Below are 21,930 nucleotides of genomic sequence, written 5' to 3'. Positions count from 1 at the left end.
GTATATATTATCTTTGTAGCAATAAATATAAATTAACATGTAATTGATCATAATAAATTTATACAAATTAATATTTTCCAAGTTTTCAAAAACAAATTATTTTCAAAACATATATATTACAAACCTACAAGTACCTAAAAGTTCCTAGATTAATACATACTTTAATTATTACCATAATCTAACTATTGTCTAATTGTTTATTGGACCCCAATTCAATATCTACATCTTCATCCAACTCATCTTCTATGTCATCCGATACAAAATTATTTTTCTCAGGCTCCCTAATTTTAACTTAAGCATTTTTAGAATCTTTTTTAGGTGGTAACATATCATTCTCCATCTCATCATCATTTTCATCATCATCACAACCTTCAACAATCCATAATTGTACATTACTAGCATCACTTGCTAGTAGAGTCTCTAATTCCTTTTTTTTTTTCTTTTTATTTCTTTTCTTTTTGGTTAAATTTTCTCTTTGATTCCTTAATTCTTATATATTATGTTTTTATTTTATTTTTTTAAGAAAAAAAAAACTTAATCTTAAAAAAGTTTCCATTTTTTAACAATATTTTTTATTTTTTTATTTCTTATGAATTGTTTTTCAACATTTTTAAAAAAATCATTTTAGAAAAAAAAAACTTTAAACAAAAAAACTTGCAATTTTTAGAGCCTAGGCACACATTAGACGGTTAACACAGCGTTAATCATTTTTTTCTAAACCTTACTACTATATAAGGCGTTATCTAAAAGTATTAAAAGTATTACGTATAGATGCACCTAGGCGGTATCTTTTCCCACCTTTTAGAACATTGATATAAATACAGGTGGGATCCACGTAGAAGCACCAGAATTTTTTTTCTGCCATTATCAACGAGAGAGGTTGTTGGGAATTTTTTTTCTGCCATTATCAACGAGAGAGGTTGTTGGGAGTTTCCCTGAAGAGTATATTTTAAGCTGAGTAAATAGTCGATGACCCGTTCCCAATTGGTAGGTCAATGATGATTTTTGTGGCCACCAACAAGTGAGTGTACTATAACCAAAAAAATAAAAAAATAAAGTAAATAAATAAATAAAATAATGAGTGTGCTGCAGTTTTGTAAAAAAATAATAATAAATACATTGAATCCTATTTGGAAAGTATAAAAATTAATGGGAATTTCAAAATTTTTAAAGAAATAAAGATTTTTTGTATTTAAATAGTTTTTAGAAGGAGAAAATTATAAGTTTAGGAGAAATTAAATTTCACATGTTAGAAAAATAGATGGAAAATGATTCCTCCAAACGTGTGCTATTTTAAGATTTCTTATTATTAAGTTTTATGTATTTTATTAAAAAGAAATTTTATCCTTAATTTTTAAAATTTAAATTTATTAATTATTTATAAGTCCTAAATATCTATATAATATATAAAAAAATAATCGTATGCGCCACGTGTCAGCATACTATTTTTTCAAAAATTCCCTCCAAAAGCACATTTTTTATTTTTATTTTACTTCTTATTTATTTATTTATTATCTTACCTTTTTCATGGTTATAACCAAATATGTATAAAATAATATATGGTAATAATTTTGAAATAAATTTAAAATAAATAAAATATTTTATTTTATTTTATATATCAAATAAGTCAAATACATAAAATATATTTGCATATATATAGTTTTTTTTAATTAAATATATTTTAAATATTTTTATATAGATATTTTTTATTTGGATATAAAAATAGAATACCATAAATAATAATTATTAAATATAACAAAATGAGATTTATTTTCAAAACAAATTATTTAATCTTATATTATTATCTACTAATATATATTTTTATTATCATATTAGATGGACAGTTTAAGAAGATTAGATTGTAATCAAGTATATTCAAGCCAATAGAAAAAATCGTGGAGATCATTACTTAAGAACGCCGCTATTATCCTTTTAAATTATATATATATATATATATGTATGTATTATTATTATTATTATATTATGTTATATAATTTTAAAATTGTACATTATTATAATAATGGAATTGCAACATTGATTGAATCCAATAACTACATGCAGTAATAATTTTGAAATAAAATTAAAATAAATAAAATATTTGATTTTAGTTTATTTATCAAATAAATCAAATATATTTGGCTATAAAGAAATCAAATAGATTTCAATTATAAGACTGATCTCCTTATTTGATCTTCCTAAATATATATGCAAAACATGAATAAATTAGTAATGGGATGAATCTCTTTATTTGGTAAAAGAAATGAATATAATAAGTCATTTTCTTATTATTACTAAATATATTTTTTCTAAAATTTTCATATACTAATACATATTCATATATGTATATTAATAAATGGAATTATATTATAAAATAAAAAAATTAAAATAAAATAACTAATGATATTGGTCTCCTTATTAATAAATGAAATTACATTATAAAATAATAAAATTAAAATAGAGTAACTAATACTGATATTGATTTCAATACTAAAAAATTTAAGATAAATAATGCATTTTTAAAATATTTTCCAAAAAGATTTAACATGACATATATATCTATATATGTTAACCAAGAAAACAAATGCTTAAAATGACCAATATATATTTGTTTTTAAAAGATAATCTTAAGATTCTAATAATATATATGTATGGTAAATAATATTTGAATTTATTTGCAAAGAATTAAATAATACATTTGAATTTCAATTTGAATTCCATTAATAATGAGATTGAGCTCTTTATTTTGTTTCTGTTTTAAATTTTAAAAGATTGGAAAAAAAAATTTACATGTAATACAAGATTTTATTATATGGATATATAATAAATATAATTTTATTATAAAATAATAAAATTAAAATACAATAATTAATAATACGATTTATTTTCTTACTAAGAAATTTATGATGAATAATGTATTTTTTTAATATTTTCTAAAAACTTTTTAAGATATACTTATATATGTAGATATGTATAAGTTAACAAAAGATATATATATATATATATATATATATATGTGTGTGTGTGTGTGTGTGTGTGTATATATATATATATGTTTAAGATGTACTTATATAGATGTACTTATATATATATATAGATATTTTAAGTTGCATTTAAAAGATAATATTAAATTATGATAATATATATATATATATATATATGGTTAACAATAAATGGAATTTTATTATAAAACAATAAGATTAAAATGCGGTAACAAATAATGAGATTTATTTTCTTATCAAAAAATTTATGGTAAATAATGGATTTTATTAATATATTCTAAAAAATATATTAAGATGTACTTATAGATATATATATATATATATATACGGAAATTCTATAATTAGGACGGTCCGCATAAGGACCGCAGTATTAGTGACGGTTTTTTATAGTATTAACGACGGTTTCTTAAAAAATCATCACCAATATTATGAAAAACCATCACTAATACTGTGATCCGCAAGGAAACAAATGTTCAAAATGACATATATATATATATATATATATATTAAGTTGTATTTAAAAGATATTCTTAAAATTATGAATATATATATATGTCAACTATCACGTATATTTTATTTTGTCAATGATAATTCATCAAAATATTCTCTTTATTATGATAATACATATATATATATAGTCAACTATTATGTATATTATGATAATATATTTATATATGGTCAAATATAATTCAGATTATGATAATATATATATATATATACGAGCCAAATTTTCATTTTTTTCATCTTTAATTATTAGGACATCAAAAACGTCTCTTCATTTATGAGTGTATTCAAATTTATGGATACATAAATTTTATATACTTATAAGAAAACATTAGAAAAAAGATTTTATTATTATATATATATATATATATATATTTTTTTTTTTGCTTGGGTATTATTATATATATTTCATTATGTTTATTCTATTATAAAATAAAAAGATTTTATATAAAATAATAAAATTAATCTCCTTCTTTTATTATATAATAAAATATATTCTTTTTATTTTACAATAAAAAGAATAGATATGGTGTATATATATATATACACCTCTTTTTAAATCTAACTTATTGTAAATTAAGTTATAATAACAATAATAATAATAATAATAATAAATATAATTAAATTATATTATAAGGATTTAACATAAAAAAATTAATTACTTGTAAAAAATTGAAAAATACATTTGAATTTAATAGAAATAAAAAGAATAGATATGGTGTATATATATATACACCTCTTTTTAAACCTAACTTATTGTAAATTAAGTTATAATAACAATAATAATTATAATAATAATAATAATAAATATAATTATATTATATTATAAGGATTTAACATAAAAAAATTAATTACTTGTAAAAAATTTAAAAATACATTTGAATTTAATAGATGGAAAGTATTATATAGATATATTTGAATTTGAATTAAATTATATAAATATATTTAAATGTAAATTTGAATTTGAATTTAAATTTTATAGATGAAAAAATTAAATAGGTAAACATTTTATAATTTGAATTCCATAAATAATTTATTTTATAATGTAAAAATGTTTTTATAGAATAAATAATAATAATAATAATAATAATAATAATAAATAAATAAATAAATTATATTATTAGTATTTAATATAAGGAAATTGATAATTTTCAAGAAATCAAAAAATACATTTGAATTTGAATTTGAATTTAAATTTTATAGGTGGAAAATATTGAATTTAAATTAGATTATATAAATACATTTGAATTTAAATTTAAATTCCACATATAAAAAAAAATTGAACAAGAAAATTTCATAAATGAAAAAATTAAATATGTAAATATTTTTGAATTTAAATTATATAATTGATTAATATTATATATAGTTGTTAAATTTATAGTTATTAACAAACTTTTATAGTATAGATTGAAAAAAAATCTAAATATATTTATTACTAATAAAATTTTTAAATAGGTTTTCAAATATAATTAATTATTATAAGTTATTATTAAAATTTATCTATTATGGTTATACATACCATGTATCGCACGGGGATGGATGTTAGTCTTTATATAAACCAAACACTTTTTAAAAATTAATTTATAAGAAATCAAATTCTAGAAAACTGATTTCTAATAAACTAATTTTTTTTTTTTTCAAAATTTTAACACTTACCAAATTGGGCCGAAAGAAAATTGTACACCCATGTCCCTTGAGATAGCGAATTTTGGCCAAGTCAACTAAGCAAGAGGTAAACTAAAATGGAATATATTGGAAACTTAAAATATCATTATCTAGGCTATAAAATTATGAGAAAGTGCGAAATAATTATGGGTAAGAATTTTGTTATTTGTCACAATTGATAATAATCACCAACTTATACATTAAATTTTAATTTAGATATTTAATTTTATTATTTTTATATTAAAATATTTAATTTTATTATTTTTATATTAAACTTTTAAAAAGTAAGTATTTAATAATAATAATTTAAATTGTCATTTATCATGTAAATTACTAGTGGTCATCCATTAGCGTTGATAAATAATATTTTTCACATTTTTCTATGCATAAAGTAACTAAACAAACAAACAAACAAAAAAAGTTCTTAACCTTGTTAGTCTTTAATTATTTTGTAGACGCAGGATGGTTCCAGATATATTTTTTTAAATATTATTGCTTATGTTATTGTTTTTTATTTATTTATTTTCGCATTTAGGTCTTTGAACTTTTAGTATTTGAAATGTGCACTGCATTTGATGCAATATGCATGCTTGTGGGATAAGTGATTTTAAATTTTTTTTTTTTTTGGTAATAAATGTGCTGTTTAAAACAGCTAAAAATTAAATTAAAAGATAGTTTTAAATGATTAACAGTAAAATTAAATCTAAAGTTTAAGAACTAAGTGCAAAACAGAAAAAGTCGAACCAACAAAATTCTAATAATTGACGGGCATAGGTGTTAAAACCCAAATAATAATAATAATTAATTGATTTAAAAAAAAAAGGCAAAACTTAGATTATGCTTACTTAATAAATTATGTTTATTTTGAATTTTGTTGTTATAAAAACTTTAAAAAACGTAAGTGTACAATGTATTTTAAAAAGTTATATTATTGTATAAAAATATGCTTGTTGTCCAAGTCAATGATTCATATTTGTTTTAAAAAAGAAATAAAATGGGACGTATTAGTAAAAGTGACATTTTTAGCATTTAACAATATCAATATTGTTGTCATTTTAGGACAACTCAATTGAAATTATATATTCATCCATTACATATGTCGCTTCAACCTAATTTTATAAAATTAGGAGATAATTATTCATATATTCATATTATTAACTTTTTAGCATATATATTTTTATTTTATTATATTTTATTATTTTAGATAAATTTATTATTTTTAATTATGCTTCGAATTTTAAAAGGTATGGATGAAATAGTATACCACTTGACAATCTCAAAGGTGTGAATGTAAAAGCGTATACCACTTGATAAACCTCATTTCCCTACTTAACTACAATCTTTGAAAAGATGAGAAATTTAAATTTCCTAGTAACAATTTCATAAGCATCGCTATACAATAGTTGTAATAATGGAATACAGTAAAAGCCTAGCAAATTATATTCAACTGAGCAGAACTTAAGCACTTTTATGTCTGAACTGATACATATAAATAAATGATTACAGCTTGCAGCATCTCCAATATCTAGCTATTTCAACCTTTGTTCTTCATTTTTTTTCTTTTTTTAATGAATATCAAGTATTTCAGCATTATACAATATTAGTGTTCTGTACTATCGTTATCATTGATTAGGGCACATGTATCATTTAGTCATCATATGAGAGCTAAAATAGGAGAAGGTAAGCAGGTATCTTACAATATGAGCATTAGCCGCTCTCCCCTTAGCCATTGGATGATAGATTGTTAGGATTCAAGGTGTCCAACTTCAGGTATCTCTTCACCTCTCTTCTTGTCAAGTGATGTTTGAGATGCCAAACATCACATGGCATCATTTAATATATAGTATGGTGCATCAGCTACACACCTAATATTAATGTGCTTTTAAATTTTCTTAATGGATTTAATTAATTTGTGGTTTTAATTAATTAATTAATCATTTATTAATTTATTTAATTGTTTTAAGTATGATATTTATTATATTATATTATTTTTCATTTTAATTTTTCTTATTTACTTTAAAGAATATTTTTTGGATATTTAATTAAATAATAGTTTGCCTCATCTTATTTTATTTAATTTTTCTTTACTTTACTTTACTTTATTTTATTAGCTTTTTAAATTGAGTGGACTACTGAGAGTTTTGAGAGAAAAATCCATTTTTCTAAAAATATTTATTTTATTTTCTTAAATTATTATTACTATTATTGTCAATATTATTGTTATTATTATTTTTTATTTCATTTTATTAATTATTTTTATTATATTTTGAATTAATATTACTATTAATATTAGATAGATACCACTCATTGGAATGATTACTATCTTATTAGTTTTCTGTGTTTTCCAAATCCATTTCTCTAGGTTCAAGTAGTTAGTAGACAAATTGTTCAAGCTGCGATCCCTTTTCAACTGCATTCTTTTGTCAAAGTGCCAAGTAGCATCTTTCCCTATTCCTTTACTTATTTATTATTACTTCAATGTATTTGTAATACTAACATTTTTCAAAAAAATATTTTTAGAATACTTTAATATTAAATTGTTATTCTGGAGATCTATATAAGATTATTTATGTTTTTATTAATTATTTATATGCTATATTTTTTTTTAAAGTACTAAAATCTTGTGAAAAATTTGTACTAAGAAGGAAAAATAAAACGGATGCATGTTAAGAGTGATTTTAGTTCAGAAAAAATTTGTGGAAGTTCAATTCACCAAAAAGATGCTAACAGATTTTTTGTAGAATTTTCAATGGAATTTTCCTAATCGAAACTATTATAGGATTCTGGCAGAGAATTATGATAGGGTTTTGATATCATATGTTTCAATTTTTATCAATCTTGTTAAAAAATATTATAATTTAGACATATAGTTTTTATATGTTATATATTAGAATGCTAATGATCAATTTTTTTCAAATCATTTTGTATAAATTTTGACTTTGATACCATTTCTTGATATTCCGAATTCCACTCTAAATGGTAACTCAATAGAGGAAGTAATCTATGTTGGATTTTGTTCACACACTCATAACAGTTGCATGATATGAATCTGTACTAAAATTCATCAAGTGTCGATATATATATATACAAGAAAGAGGGATCAATTTAACATTACGACATAATCTAGGGAAAAATTTGTTTTGATAAAAAAAAATTAGAAGATAAATTAAAACATAGATAAAAATAAAAATTTCTAGAACATGCTTAACAACTTCTTGCCAGGTGGTCACATTCACACCCACCCCCATACCATCTTCAAAATTCAACAACTTTGAATACTAACCCAAAAATTCCTTACAAGTCAACACTACATTCTGTATGTGCCATTAGAAAAATTTTCAATATAAGTACAGGTGGGATCCACGTGGAAGCACCAGAATTTTTTTTTCTGCCATTATCAATGAGAGAGGTTGTTGTAGTTTCCCTGAAGAGAACATTTTAAGCTGAGTAAATAGTCGATGACCCGTTCCCAATTGGTAGGTCAATGATGATTTTTGTGGCCACCAACAAGTGAGTGTACTATGACCCCAAAAAAAAAAAAAAAAAAAAGTAAATAAATAAATAAAATAATAAGTGTGCCGCAAGTTTTGTGAAAAAAAAAAATAAAAAATACACTGGTTCCTATTTGGAAAGTATACAAATTAATGGGAATTTCAAAATTTTTAAAGAAATAAAGATTTTTTGTATTTAAATAGTTTTTAGAAGGAGAAAATTATAAGTTTAGGAGAAATTAAATTTCACACGTTAGAAAAATAGATGGAAAATGATTCTTCCAAATGTGTGCTATTTTAAGATTTCTCATTATTAAGTTTTATGTATTTTATTAAAAAGAAATTTTATCCTTAATTTTTAAAATTTAAATTTATTAATTATTTATAAGTCCTAAATATCTATATAATATAAAAAAAAAAAACCATATGTGCCACATATCAGCATACTATTTTTTTTCAAATTCCCTCTACAAGCACATATTTTATTTTTATTTTACTTATTATTCATTTATTTATGGTTATAACCAAATATGTATAAAATAATATATAGTAATAAATTTGAAATAAATAAAGTATTTTATTTTATTTTATATACCAAATAAGTCAAATACATAAAATATATTTGCATATATATAGTTTCTTTAGTTAAATATATTTTAAATATTTTTACATATACAAATATTATATGGAAATTAATAAATATATATTTTTATTTGGATATAAAAACATAATATCATAAATAATAATTATTAAACATAGCAAAATAAGATTTATTTTCGAAGTAAATTACTTAATCTTATTTTATTATCTATTAATATATATTTTTATTATTGTATTAGATGGAAGGTTTAGGAAGACCAGATTTTAATAAAGTATATTCTAGCCAATAGAAAAATCATAGAGATCATTACTTAAGAATGTAGATATTATCCTTTCAAATTATATATTATTATTATTATTATATTATATTATATAATTTAAAAATTGTACATTATTATAATAATGGAATTGCAACATTTATTGCATCCAATAACTACATATCGTAACAATTTTGCAATAAAATTAAAATAAATAAAATATTTAATTTTAGTTTATTTACCAAATAAATCAAATATATTTGGCTAGAGAGAAGTCAAATAGATTTCAATTATAAGATCGATCTCCTTGTTTGATCTTCTTAAATATATATGTAAACATGAATAAATTAGTAATGGGATTGATCTCTCTATTTGGTGAAAAATATAAATATAATAAATGATTTTCTTATTATTATTAAATATATTTTTTCTAAAATTTCCATATACTAATACATATTCATATATGTATATTAATAAATGGAATTATATTATAAAATAATAAAATTAAAATAGAATAACTAATAATGATATTGGTCTCTTTATTAATAAATGGAATTAAATTATAAAATAATAAAATTAAAATAGGGTAACTAATAATGATATTGATCTCATTGTTAAGAAATTTACGGTAAATAATGCATTTTTAAAATATTTTCCAAAAAGGTTTAAAATGATATATATATATATATATATATGTGAACAAAGGCAACAAATGCTTAAAATGACCTATATATATATATATATCTATAAATTTGTTTTTAAAGGATAATCTTAAGATTATAATAATATATATATATGGTAAATAATATTTGAATTTATTTCCAAAGAATTAAATAATATATTTGAATTTCAAGGAATCAAATAATACATTTGAATTTCAATTTGAATTCCATAAATAAAAAATTTATGTAACAATAAATAAATTAATAATGAGATTGAGCTCTTTGTTTGGTTTCTGTTTTAAATTTTAAAAGATCAGGAAAAAAAAATATATGTAATAAAAGATTTTATTATATGGATATATAATAAATATAATTTGAATATAAAATAATAAGATTAAAATGCAGTAATTAATAATATGATTTGTTTTCTTACTAAGGAATTTATGATAAATAATGTATTTTTTTAATATTTTCTAAAAACTTTAAGATATACTTATATATATAGATATGTATAAGTTAACAAAAGATATATATACATATATGTATATATATATATATATGTTTAAGATGTACTTATATAGATGTACTTATATGGATATTTTAAGTTGCATTTAAAAGACAATATTAAATTATGATAATATATATATATATATATATATGGTTAATAATAAATGAAATTTTATTATAAAATAATAATATTAAAATGTAGTAATAAATAATGAGATTTATTTTCTTATTGAAAAATTTATGGTAAATAATAGATTTTATAAATATATTCTAAAAAAATATTTAAGATGTACTTATATATATATATATATATATACACCTTAACAAAAAAAAAAACAAATGTTTAAAATGACTTATATATATATTAAGTTGCATTTAAAAGATATTCGTAAAATTATGATAATATATATGTATATATATGGTCAATTATCATGTATATTTTATTTTGTCAATGACAATTCATCAAAATATTCTCTTCATTATGATAATACATATATATATATATATAGTCAACTATTATGTACATCATGATAATATATTTATATATGGTCAAATATAATGTAGATTATGATAATATATATATATATATATATATATGAGCCAAATTTTCATTTTTTTCATCTTTAATTATTAGGACATCAAAACATTCTCTTCATTTATGAGTGTATTCAAATTTATGGATACATAAATTTTATATATTTATAAGGAAACATTAGAAAAAAGATTTTATTATTATATATATTTTTATTAGTTCATTATGTTTATTTTATTATAAAATAAAAAGATTTTATATACAATAACGAAATTAATCTCCTTCTTTTATTATACAATAAAATATATTCATTTTATTTTACAATAAAAAGAATAGATATGGTATATATGTATATATATATATATATATGGTGTATATATATATACATCTTTTAAAATCTAAATTATTGTTAATTGAGTTATAATAATAATAATAATAATAATAATAATAAATATAATTATATTATATTATAAGGATTTAATAGAAAAAAATTAATTACTTGCAAAAAATTAAAAAATACATTTGAATTCAATAGATGGAAAATATTATATAAATATATTTGAATTTGAATTAAATTATATAAATACATTTAAATTTAAATTTGAATTTGAATTTAAATTTTATAGATGGAAAAAATTAAATAGGTAAACATTGATTGAAAACATTGAATTTAAATTAAATTATATAAATGCATTTGAATTTGAATTTAAATGCCATATATAAAAAAAAAATTGGATTAGAAAATTTCATAAATGGAAAAAATTAGATACGTAAACATTTTTGAATTTGAATTATATAATTGAATAATATTATATATAGCTGTCAAATTTATAGTTATTAATAAAATTTTATAGTATAGATTGAAAATAAAATTCAAATATATTTATTAATAATAAAAATTTTAAGTATATTTTCAAATATAATTAATTATTACAGATTATTATTAAAATTTATCTATTATAATTACACATACCATGTATCGTATGGAAATGGATGTTAATCTTTATATAAATCAAACACTTTTAAAAACTGACTTATAGGAAATCAAATTCTAGAAAACTGATTTCTAATAAACTATTTTATTTTATTTTTTCCAAAATTTCAACACCTATCAAATTGGGCCCAAAGAAAATTGAAGACCCATGTTCCTTAGAGATAGAGAATTTTGGCCAAGTCTTTTTTTTTTTTTTTTTTTTTTTTTTGGGGGGGGGGGGGAAATTTAGACAAGTCAACTAAGCAAGAGGTAAACTAACATGGAATATATTGGAGCCTTAAAATATCATTATCTAGGCTATAAAATTATGAGAAAGTGCGAAACAATCATTAGAATTTTGTTATTTATTACTATTGATAACAATCACCAACTTATATATTAAATTTTAATGTACACATTTAATTTTATTATTTTTATATTAAAATCTCTAAAAAGTGAGCATTTAATAGTAATAATTTAAATTGTCATTTATTATATAAATTACTAGTGGTCATCCATTAGCATTGATAAATAATATTTTTTGCATTTTTCTTTGCATAAAGTAATTAAACAAACAAACAAAAAAAGTTCTTAACCTTGCTAGTCTTTAATTATTTTGTAGCTGCAGGATGGTTCCAGATATTTTTTTTAATATTATTGCTTATGTTATTGTTTTTTATTTATTTATTTTCGCATTTAGGTCTTTGAACTTTTAGTATTTGAAATGTGCACTGCATTTGATGCAATATGCATGCTTGTGGGATATGTGATTTTATAATTTATATATATATATATATATATATTTTTTTTGTAATAAATGTACTGTTTAAAACAGCTAAAAATTAAATTAAAAGATAGTTTTAAATGATTAACAGTACATTAAAATTATAACTAAAGTTTAAGAACTAACTAAAATTTAAGAACTAAGCGCAAAAAAAAAAAAAAAAAAGTCGAACCAACAAAATTCTAATAATTGACGGGCAGAGGTGTTAAAACCCAAATAATAATAATAATAATAATAATTGATAAAAAAAAAATAATAAAACTTAGATTATGCTTACTTAATAAATTATGTTTATTTTGAATTTTGATGTTATAAAAACTTTTGAAAACTTACGTGTACAATGTAATTTAAAAAGTTATATTATTGTATAAAAATATGCTTGTTGTCCAATTCAATGATTCATATTTGTTTTAAAAAAGAAATAAAATGGGACATATTAGTAAGAGTGACATTTTTAGCATTTAACAATATTAATATTGTTGTCATTTCAGGACAACTCAATCAAAATTATATATTCATCCATTCCATATTTTATTGGGGTGTCCTATATATATATATATATATATATATATATTCATTGGTTTTAATCTAAACAATATATCTCAAAAATATCCTAATTTTATAAAGTTGAAATATAGTACAAATCAATTAGGGCAAATATAATTTTTACTTCAATCTAATTTTATAAAATTAGGAGATAATTATTCATATATTCATTATTAACTTTTCAGCATATATATTTTTATTTTATTATGTTGTATTATTTTTGATAAATTTATTATTTTTAATTATGCTTCAAATTTTAAAAGGTATGGATGAAATAGTATACCACTTGACAATCTCAAAGATGTGAATGTAAAAGGGTATACCCCTTGATAAACCTCATTTCCCTACTCAATTACAATCTTTGAAAAGATGAGAAATTTAAATTTCCTAGTACCAATTTCATAAGCATAGCTATACAATAGTTGCAATAATGGAATACAGTAAAAGCCTAGCAATTCCTAGTACCAATTTCATAAGCATAGCTATAAATTGCTTGGTTTGGTTTGGATTTAATGCTTTAATGATTTGGTTTGGATTGGTTGATCGGTTTGAAACTTATGAATTTATAAATATATAATACAAATATAAAATTTTCCAAATATAAAATATAAATAATAAATTATAATTATTCAAACATAAAATATAATTAGAATAATACAACATAGTTTAGAATGGAAAATAAAGAAGAAAATTTAGCAAATGATATACATCATGCACTTATTAAATAGCAAACATTAATGTCATCATCTCACTCCTATAAAATCAAATTAAAATTATTAGAATAAATAATGTAAAATAATACATTCGTTAAAATTCATTTACTGAAGAATCAATGCATAATTTTTTTTTTAACCTTAAAACTTTGGTAAATCATAAGTCAATCAACGTTGACAGATTCACTAATTTTAGTTGATTCTGTAAGCTCTACAATGATCAAAACAATAAAATTAGCAATAAATTATATTTAAACATTTATATATATATATATATATATAACAATTGGATACAATATATGTAGATATATATATATATATATATATATATGATCGGGATGTAAAAAAATATATATATATTATGGTGATGGTGATGGACTGGTGGTGGGTGGCAACAAAAGTAAATATTTAGTTTAGGGTTACAACTTACAATTTAATTTGGGATTTGCTATGTGGGGATGTAAAAGGAAAATATATATATATATATATATATATTAAAAATCAATATATAAAAATGGAAACAAAAATTTAAAAATTAATATATAAAAATGAAAAAAAATACTAAAATTAATATATAAAAATGAAAAAATAAAAAATATATAATTTTTTAGTTATATAATATATTATTTGGATTGGATTGGATTGGATTGGATTTATATTTCCAATCCATACAATTTATAATATTTTGAACCCAATCCAAACCAATTGATGTAAAAATCCAATCCAAACCATTAAAAATGGATTGGATTGGACGGGTTGAACGGATTGGATTGGATTTTGCCCACCCCTATATTCAACCGAGCAGAACTTAAGCACTTTTGTATCTGAACTGATACATATAAATAAATTATTACAGCTTGCAGCATCTCCAATATCAAGCTATTTCAACCTTTGTTCTTCATTGTTTTTATTTATTTATTTAATGAATATCAAGTATTTCAGCTTGGCCAGGAAATCCTTTTTCTTCTTTTTCTCGTTTATCTGATATTCGTTTAGAGATTGAACAATTGGTTGACTTTCACTACAAAAGATTGACCATTTAGATACTTTTCAGTTTTGTTCACGCAAACTAAATTGCTAAATCTCAGAAAAAGAATATTTATTGAAGAAGGAACTAAGAAAAAGTGACTACACTACACCAGTAGTAACCACAAACCTGTATCGAGGTTCTAAAAGAGTTACACTAATTTCATTGGTTGAGGAGGATATATACCATCTTGTTTGGTGAAGAATCTGCTGCAACAGTGGCTTTACCTAATGAGAAACCAGGTTGTTTGGGCTGAGGCAAGGCACTTTTCACTTGCCAATATCACAACCACATAAGACATGCCTGCCCTGTCATCAGGGTGCTCTTGCACACACAACAGACTAATATGAATGCTGCGCAGCACCTCTGGAAGATTGCTTTTGAGTCCCTGAAGCATGGATTGATAAGTTCCAAAGCTCTGCCTTCTTTCCACAATCTCCATGCCTATAACATGTTGAGTTTAATTTCTAAGTCAGGGTTCTCTGCTTTTAATATTATGTTAAAACATCGCATATCTTAAGATCTCAAACGTATAAGAGGTTGGTCGAGAATGATTTATATAGTATAATATTGGTTTATTATGTGATGATACAAATCAAAAACAAATTAGAACTTGCTTGTCCAGTAAGGTTTTGACTATGGTCTCTATTCTCTTTCCACTTATGATCTCCAACAGCCAAATACCAAAGCCAAAGACATTATTAGACTTCACCGAGAATAGTCCATCTATGGCATGCTCGGGTGCCATGTGTTAGTATGCATTGCTTTACAATTTAAAACAAAGGGATGAAGAAAACAATGTCCATCTAAAATAAAATGATCAGATAGAAGATGATGTTGAATGTGAAATTTGTTTTTATTACTTTAATCAAAGTCCAAATGATTAAGAAAGACAAAATTGTAAAAAGAAAGAGTCATATGTCAATGACATAAAACTCTTTTCCTTTATAAAAACCTTTTTTTCCTTTTTAATAATTGGTAAAGGATCTGAAAAGATAGTATTTTCCAGCTTATCTATCTTCTGGATGATATGCAGATTCTTCATAGATGTTTCAGCATACAGAGACAAGGACAGAGATGGGGACGTAGTGGAGAAGAACAGAAGAAGAAATGTCTGTTCAGTTTAGAACTTAGAACAGACTAGGGTTAACCGATAAGGCTGATTTGCTTTTTTACTTGACATGGTACTACTGATACACATGGAAAAACATTACTGGCCGTGGGTACTAAATCAGCCCTTACACCATGTGTAGTGAAAAGTTTCTAGAAATATCAACAGGATATATTGATGACTAGAAGTGACTAGTGGACCTGTAATTACGAACCTCTAACCAAGATTCATCGACAGGCTGAACAAATATTTGGTTTAACTTGCACAAAAAAATAATCACGACCATTTACATATATATATATATATATATATAGTTTCTGTTTTTCCTCGTTTTGATTACACAAATTAGATTGCTAAAATATGAACCAGGACATGTGTTGTTGACCAATAAGTGACTATACTAGACCCGTAATTACAAACCTCTATCGAAGCTCTAAAAGAGTTACAGTAATTTCATTGGTTGAAGAAGATTCAAGTTTGTTCGATGAAGAATCTCCTGCAACATTGTCTTTACCTAATGGGCTCAGGCAAAGCATTATCGCAGCCCAACATGAAAACCACATAAGACATGCTTGATCTGTCTTCAGGGTGCTCTTGCACACAGAAAAGACCAACATGGATGCTGTCCAACTCCTTTGAAAGATTGCTTGGGTCGCTTAAGATTGGACTGATAAGTTCTAAAGGCCTGCCTTCTTTCCACAGTTTCCAAGCCTACAATATGTCAAGACCAATTTCTTGTTAGGTGCTCTGCCAATTGCTATCATATTAAATCTCATAGGAGATGGGCAGAGAATGGATTATATACTTTAACACATGAGTTAATGTGAAAACAAAAAAAATAAGAACAATGGCACTTACATATCCAATTACCACTAGTTTCTAGATGATAGAAACCTCTGTTTTTCTTTCCAATTATGATCAACAGTAGAATAACAAAGCTAAAGACTTCAGACTTCACGGAGAACAGCCCACACATATGGCATATTCGGTTGCCATGTAACTACCACAAAATATCATTGTGAACATTTGACAAATTTAAGATGAATATTTGAAGTAGAGAGCATTATAATGAAAAACTATGTTCCAACCACTCTCTTTGTATTCCCTTCACTTTGATCCCCTTTAAAATTCTAGCCATACTAAAGTCTGAAATTTTTGGATTCATTTTTTTATCTAGTAAAACAATACTGGCTTTGAGATCTCTGTATATAATCCTTAATCTAGAATCTTGATGGAGATATAGAAGTCCTCTAGCAATTCCGCAGATTATATGAAAGCGCTTGGACCAGTCTAACAATTCACATTTTGTTTGATCTGGAAAGAATCCTGATTCAAATTAAAGGCAATATCCCACTTGAGTTCATAGAGAACAAAATTGAGGGTTCTATGTTTTATAAAAATTGCTCTGTGAGTTCTAATTGAATTTGTAAGGACTACATGGAATACAAACAAAAATGGAGTCCAGGCTTTTGTTGGGCATGTATTCATAAATCAGCATCTTTTCTTCCCCTTGAAAGCAACAACCAAGAAGCTTTACTAGGTTTCAATGCTGAAGTTTAGCAATCAAAATAACTTCGTTTTTGAATTCATTCTGTCCTTTTCCTGAACCGATTGGCCTCTTCAACGCAAGAGAATCTTGTAGTGTGCACTGAATTATATTTCCTAAAAGATTATGATATACACCAACTAAGATTAAGTGTTACATTTGACAGTTCTTATTATCATGTTGTGGGTTACCCTGTAAAAAGGTCCAAAACCACCTTCACCAAGCTTGTTGCTTCTTGAAAAGTTGTTAGCGGCTTTAACAATCTTATCTAGGTCGAAGAGTAACACCTCTAGGTTTTCTGTTTGGCATGCATTGTTCTGATTCATTATTATTCTATTGGTCCCTGCATGGTCTAATGAAGGAATTGAAGAGCAAAGAAAAAGAGAAGGTAGTTTCACATTAAGCAATGAAAAGGAAACAGAAAGTCATAATGTTTAGACCAGATAAATAAGTTGATTTACCATAAAAACTGAATAAATAAGTTGATACCCATTTCATAAATATAGAAGCAAAAAAATGTTCTCTTCGTATATATATATACATGACATTCTCATTCCCTGAACGAAATATCATCCAATAACGTAAGTTGATATACAACTGAGAATAATTTGAACTTGAATAATGGCCATATACAGACAAGGTGTGCCACTCTAAAGTGAGTTTTGGACATGGCCGGTTTGTATATATATATATATATATGTTTTACAAAGCTATTCAAAGTATTACCTTCAAAGCGTTTTTCTTCTGCGGATGTAGTGAGCAACCAAGAACACCCCACATACCACAACAGTGACTAGCAAAACTAGCACAGCTATCCACACAGTACGCTTCATTTTTGAACCTTCAAAATAATTTAAGCATAGTAGACAAAAAGGATTACTATATCAATAAAGCTTGGAGAAAATAAAAAGCACCATTACTTAACATGGAAAGTTTTCATTTCGTTTTTAATGAAAACAGAACCATGATGCAGAACACGGAAAATAAATAGATAAATAAGGATCTTAATTATTTAACGGCATTAGAAGTTAAGAAGTGCGCAGATGAGAAAGTGATTCCAGGCCATACCTAACCACTACCTCCTCCTCTGATATTAGAATTTGCATAAGCCGTACAAGAACAATTGCTCCAGCATTTGGCTTTGCATTCCTTAAGATTCAAACTTTCATTCACCCAAGAATATGCAGTCTCTGGCAATTTCAAGCTGCGGAATTTTAAAAACCCAGATGAATCTTTGTCCTGGCAGTTGAATGGCTTATTCCGTATACATCCATGAGACCGGTCCATCAAGTTTCCTTTTGGCTTGAAACCCTCTAGACATTGGCAAACAGGGGATTCTCCAATGATACAGTTTCCATAGGCACCACAAAGAGCATACTTGTCACATTTATCCCTTGGCACTGTAGCAAACACATCCCAACTTTGGGTCACTGAATTCCAGGCATAACGATCCCTTGTATAACCGTTGGTCTGGTTCACAACTATCCTTGATTTTTCAGAATTATTTAAGAGGTTATAAGTATAGTAAACTTCATCTTCATTAAAAACAAATTCAAACTTGAATAAAGGGTTGGGTTTTAACTCTGGTGCACCACTGAATCGAAGGCCATTCCATGGGCCACCCCGGTAGTACTTCTCGGAGCCTCTAAACATGACAGACTCAGGATAGTTATTAATATCTATCTCCCAGGTAAGGTCTCCAGGAGAAGGGTCATCTGAGCTCTTCCATGATACTAAACGCCTTTGGAGACCAGTTTTGAAGTCCCATCCCAGCTTCATACCCGGTAATAATGTATCACAAGGATAATCAAAACTCTGCCACACATAGTTCTCTGAATTCTCATCTTTATCATCTCTTACTACTAGATTTCCAGAATCCCGAAGCTGTAATATTGGGGTCTGGATAGGTCTAGCTGGGTTTGCTGACCAAACAACACCACTCTTCTGGCTGAGAACAAGATGGCCTGTGCTGTTTATCATCAAAGTACCAGATGAGTCATTGATTGGATTCTGCCGGTTTGCCACCCAAACAAACAGCTTTAGCAGGTATATCCTTGTACCAGATTCCCACGTACCAATTTGTTGAACCACCTGGACTGAAGAAACCCATTTCAAAATTTCCATCTTTTGAAACTAAGGTACTATTTCCAGTGATGGACTGGGTCCCAGAAATGGTGTCAGCAGCCCAGGAGATCTCAGTGAAGAAGATGAGCAAAAAAATGGTACTCAAAAGTGTAAAAGAAAGAGTCCCCATTTCATCAAAGTCTTAGACAGAGCTCTCAGCTTAGAAGCTGTTTAAAGACACAGTGGAACATTCGAAAGGAAATAAACTCATGCTGATGTTATACCTTCACTGTTTGGCCGGCTGAACTTCTACATCTCTATAAAAGTAAGCAAGAAATTTCTCAATAATTTAATACTTAAAACGTTTAGATATCCGTTTAATCAGGAGAAAATTTTGTTGGAAAACTTAACAAAGGGTGGAATGAAGTGACGACTAGTGTTGTAGCTACAAACCAGTAGGTGCCACATTGAAACTTAACAATGCATGATAAATAAATAAATTATATTTATATATTGGCAAATTTCAACATGTTTATAACCTTACATATACACGCACATTGTCCTTTAACGAAAACAAAAAATAAAAAAATAAACTAAGGACGTTTGACTATGATGAAACCAAAATGTACTAAATTACATCAGTTGGACATGCCGCGTGTCTTGTTGCGTGCATTTTATTTCACTATTTGTCACTGTCCAGCCCCTTGTCTTGGCATAATTTTTCTATGTTTGACCGTTTGTTTGCATCATCTATTATCCTTTTAAAAGGAAAAATTATATGGTGGTAAGAGATGGAAATTGTATAAAACAATAATAAATCACTACATAAAATAATATTATTACTTTGAAATGTTGCCCATTAAAAAGATATTTATGTAAATGTTTGTTAGTAATTTGTTATAATATGGTTAACATGGAATAATTTCTGTTTTTGTTTTCTGGTTTGAGAAAAGTCTTCTTTCGATGGAAACGACATCTGGTGGGTTGAGAGTTATTTAGAATTGAGTCTAAATCTGGTAATTGCCTGTGTTGGTCTACCTTGCATGTACATCAAGGCTGGTAAGTCATCCCGATCAAATAAAATAAAAAAAAAAAAACATAAAAAAAGGCCGGTAAGTGAATCTCTTAATTAGGCATAAATATTTTGAGTAGAATACCAACCATGAATTTAAATGTATTATTTCTGTAATGTTTTAATTTCTGATTCTGATTATTACTATTTTGTTATGCTTCATTTTGTTTGGTAAGCACACTACTTGTTTGAGGAAATGCCTCATAGAAGATGGAAATCACAGTGAAAATCAACAAAAAATTTCTATTAAAATCTCTTTGAGTACCTGCATAACATTTCTTTTTTATTTTTTTATTTTATTTTATATAAATAAATATATATTTAACAACGCAGCTGGTGGCCTAGATGACAGATGAAACTGAGTACTAACAACTCAATGCTTGTTTAACGTGACTGCAAATTGTCTCATGGGTAAGCTCAGAGAAGAATTGTGACAGACATTGACAACGTCTGTGGATCTAGACTCTAGAGTGGTTTGATTCTGGGCCCTAAGCTAGACTTGTATCAACACTTGTATTGATAAGCAATATGTTAATGCACATATTACTAAAATGAATACTATCTTCCATCTAAAAGACTTATGCTAAATTCATTGGTTGAAGATGTTTCCTGCTTGATTGAGGGAGAATCTGCTTCAGATGAATGTTTGCCTATGAGAAGACTTGGTTTTCTAGGCTGTGGCAAATTTGTTTCATCACCTAACATGAGAATCAAAGTTGACATACTTGGCCTGTCTTCAGGAAGCTGTTGGACACATAAGAGGCTAACATGGATGCAACGCAATACTTCTGATAGATTGCGTGAGTCCTTGAAGCATTCATCTATCAGTTCTTGAGACCTTTCTTCTTCCCATAATTTCCATGCCTATTACATTTTG

General features: G+C 24.6%; 2 protein-coding genes across 6 annotated transcripts in view; both read right to left on the bottom strand.

The window, feature by feature from the left end:
• Positions 1-16,703: 16,703 nt before the first annotated feature.
• On the bottom strand, positions 16,704-21,178 carry LOC132804536 (G-type lectin S-receptor-like serine/threonine-protein kinase At4g27290). Of its 2 annotated transcripts, XR_009639730.1 has the most exons (3): positions 18,986-21,178; positions 18,644-18,758; positions 16,704-17,082 (listed from the first exon to the last, which is right to left on the bottom strand). XR_009639730.1 is itself a non-coding variant. In XM_060819169.1 (2 exons), the coding sequence occupies exon 1, from the start codon at positions 20,039-20,041 to the stop codon at positions 18,986-18,988; it is 1,056 nt and encodes a 351-aa protein (XP_060675152.1). In that variant the 5' UTR covers positions 20,042-21,178; the 3' UTR covers positions 17,131-18,758. The 2 variants fall into 2 exon arrangements, 1 of the variants encoding a protein (XP_060675152.1); XM_060819169.1 differs by lacking the exon at positions 16,704-17,082 and having other exon boundaries at positions 17,131-18,758.
• A 137-nt stretch (positions 21,179-21,315) lies between these two features.
• LOC107430800 (G-type lectin S-receptor-like serine/threonine-protein kinase At4g27290) overlaps positions 21,316-21,930 on the bottom strand; it is a 30,248-nt gene continuing 29,633 nt past the window's right edge. For all 4 annotated transcript variants that reach the window (XM_060819158.1, XM_060819160.1, XM_016041647.4 and 1 more), the window contains exon 7: positions 21,316-21,917. In XM_060819158.1, coding sequence (XP_060675141.1) covers positions 21,612-21,917 — 306 coding nt within the window. In that variant the 3' untranslated portion in view covers positions 21,316-21,611. The remainder of the gene's footprint in view (positions 21,918-21,930) is intronic.

The sequence above is a fragment of the Ziziphus jujuba genome, chromosome 1 (genome assembly GCF_031755915.1).
Source record: "Ziziphus jujuba cultivar Dongzao chromosome 1, ASM3175591v1".
Taxonomy (NCBI): Eukaryota; Viridiplantae; Streptophyta; class Magnoliopsida; order Rosales; family Rhamnaceae; genus Ziziphus; species Ziziphus jujuba.
The sequence above is the reverse complement of the archived record's forward strand: the minus strand, read 5'-3'. Positions and strand labels throughout refer to the sequence as shown.

Excerpts from the sequence above, each read along its gene's own strand:
- LOC132804536 (XM_060819169.1), bottom strand. The coding sequence starts at position 20,041 with ATGGAAATTTTGAAATGGGTTTCTTCAGTCCAGGTGGTTCAACAAATT.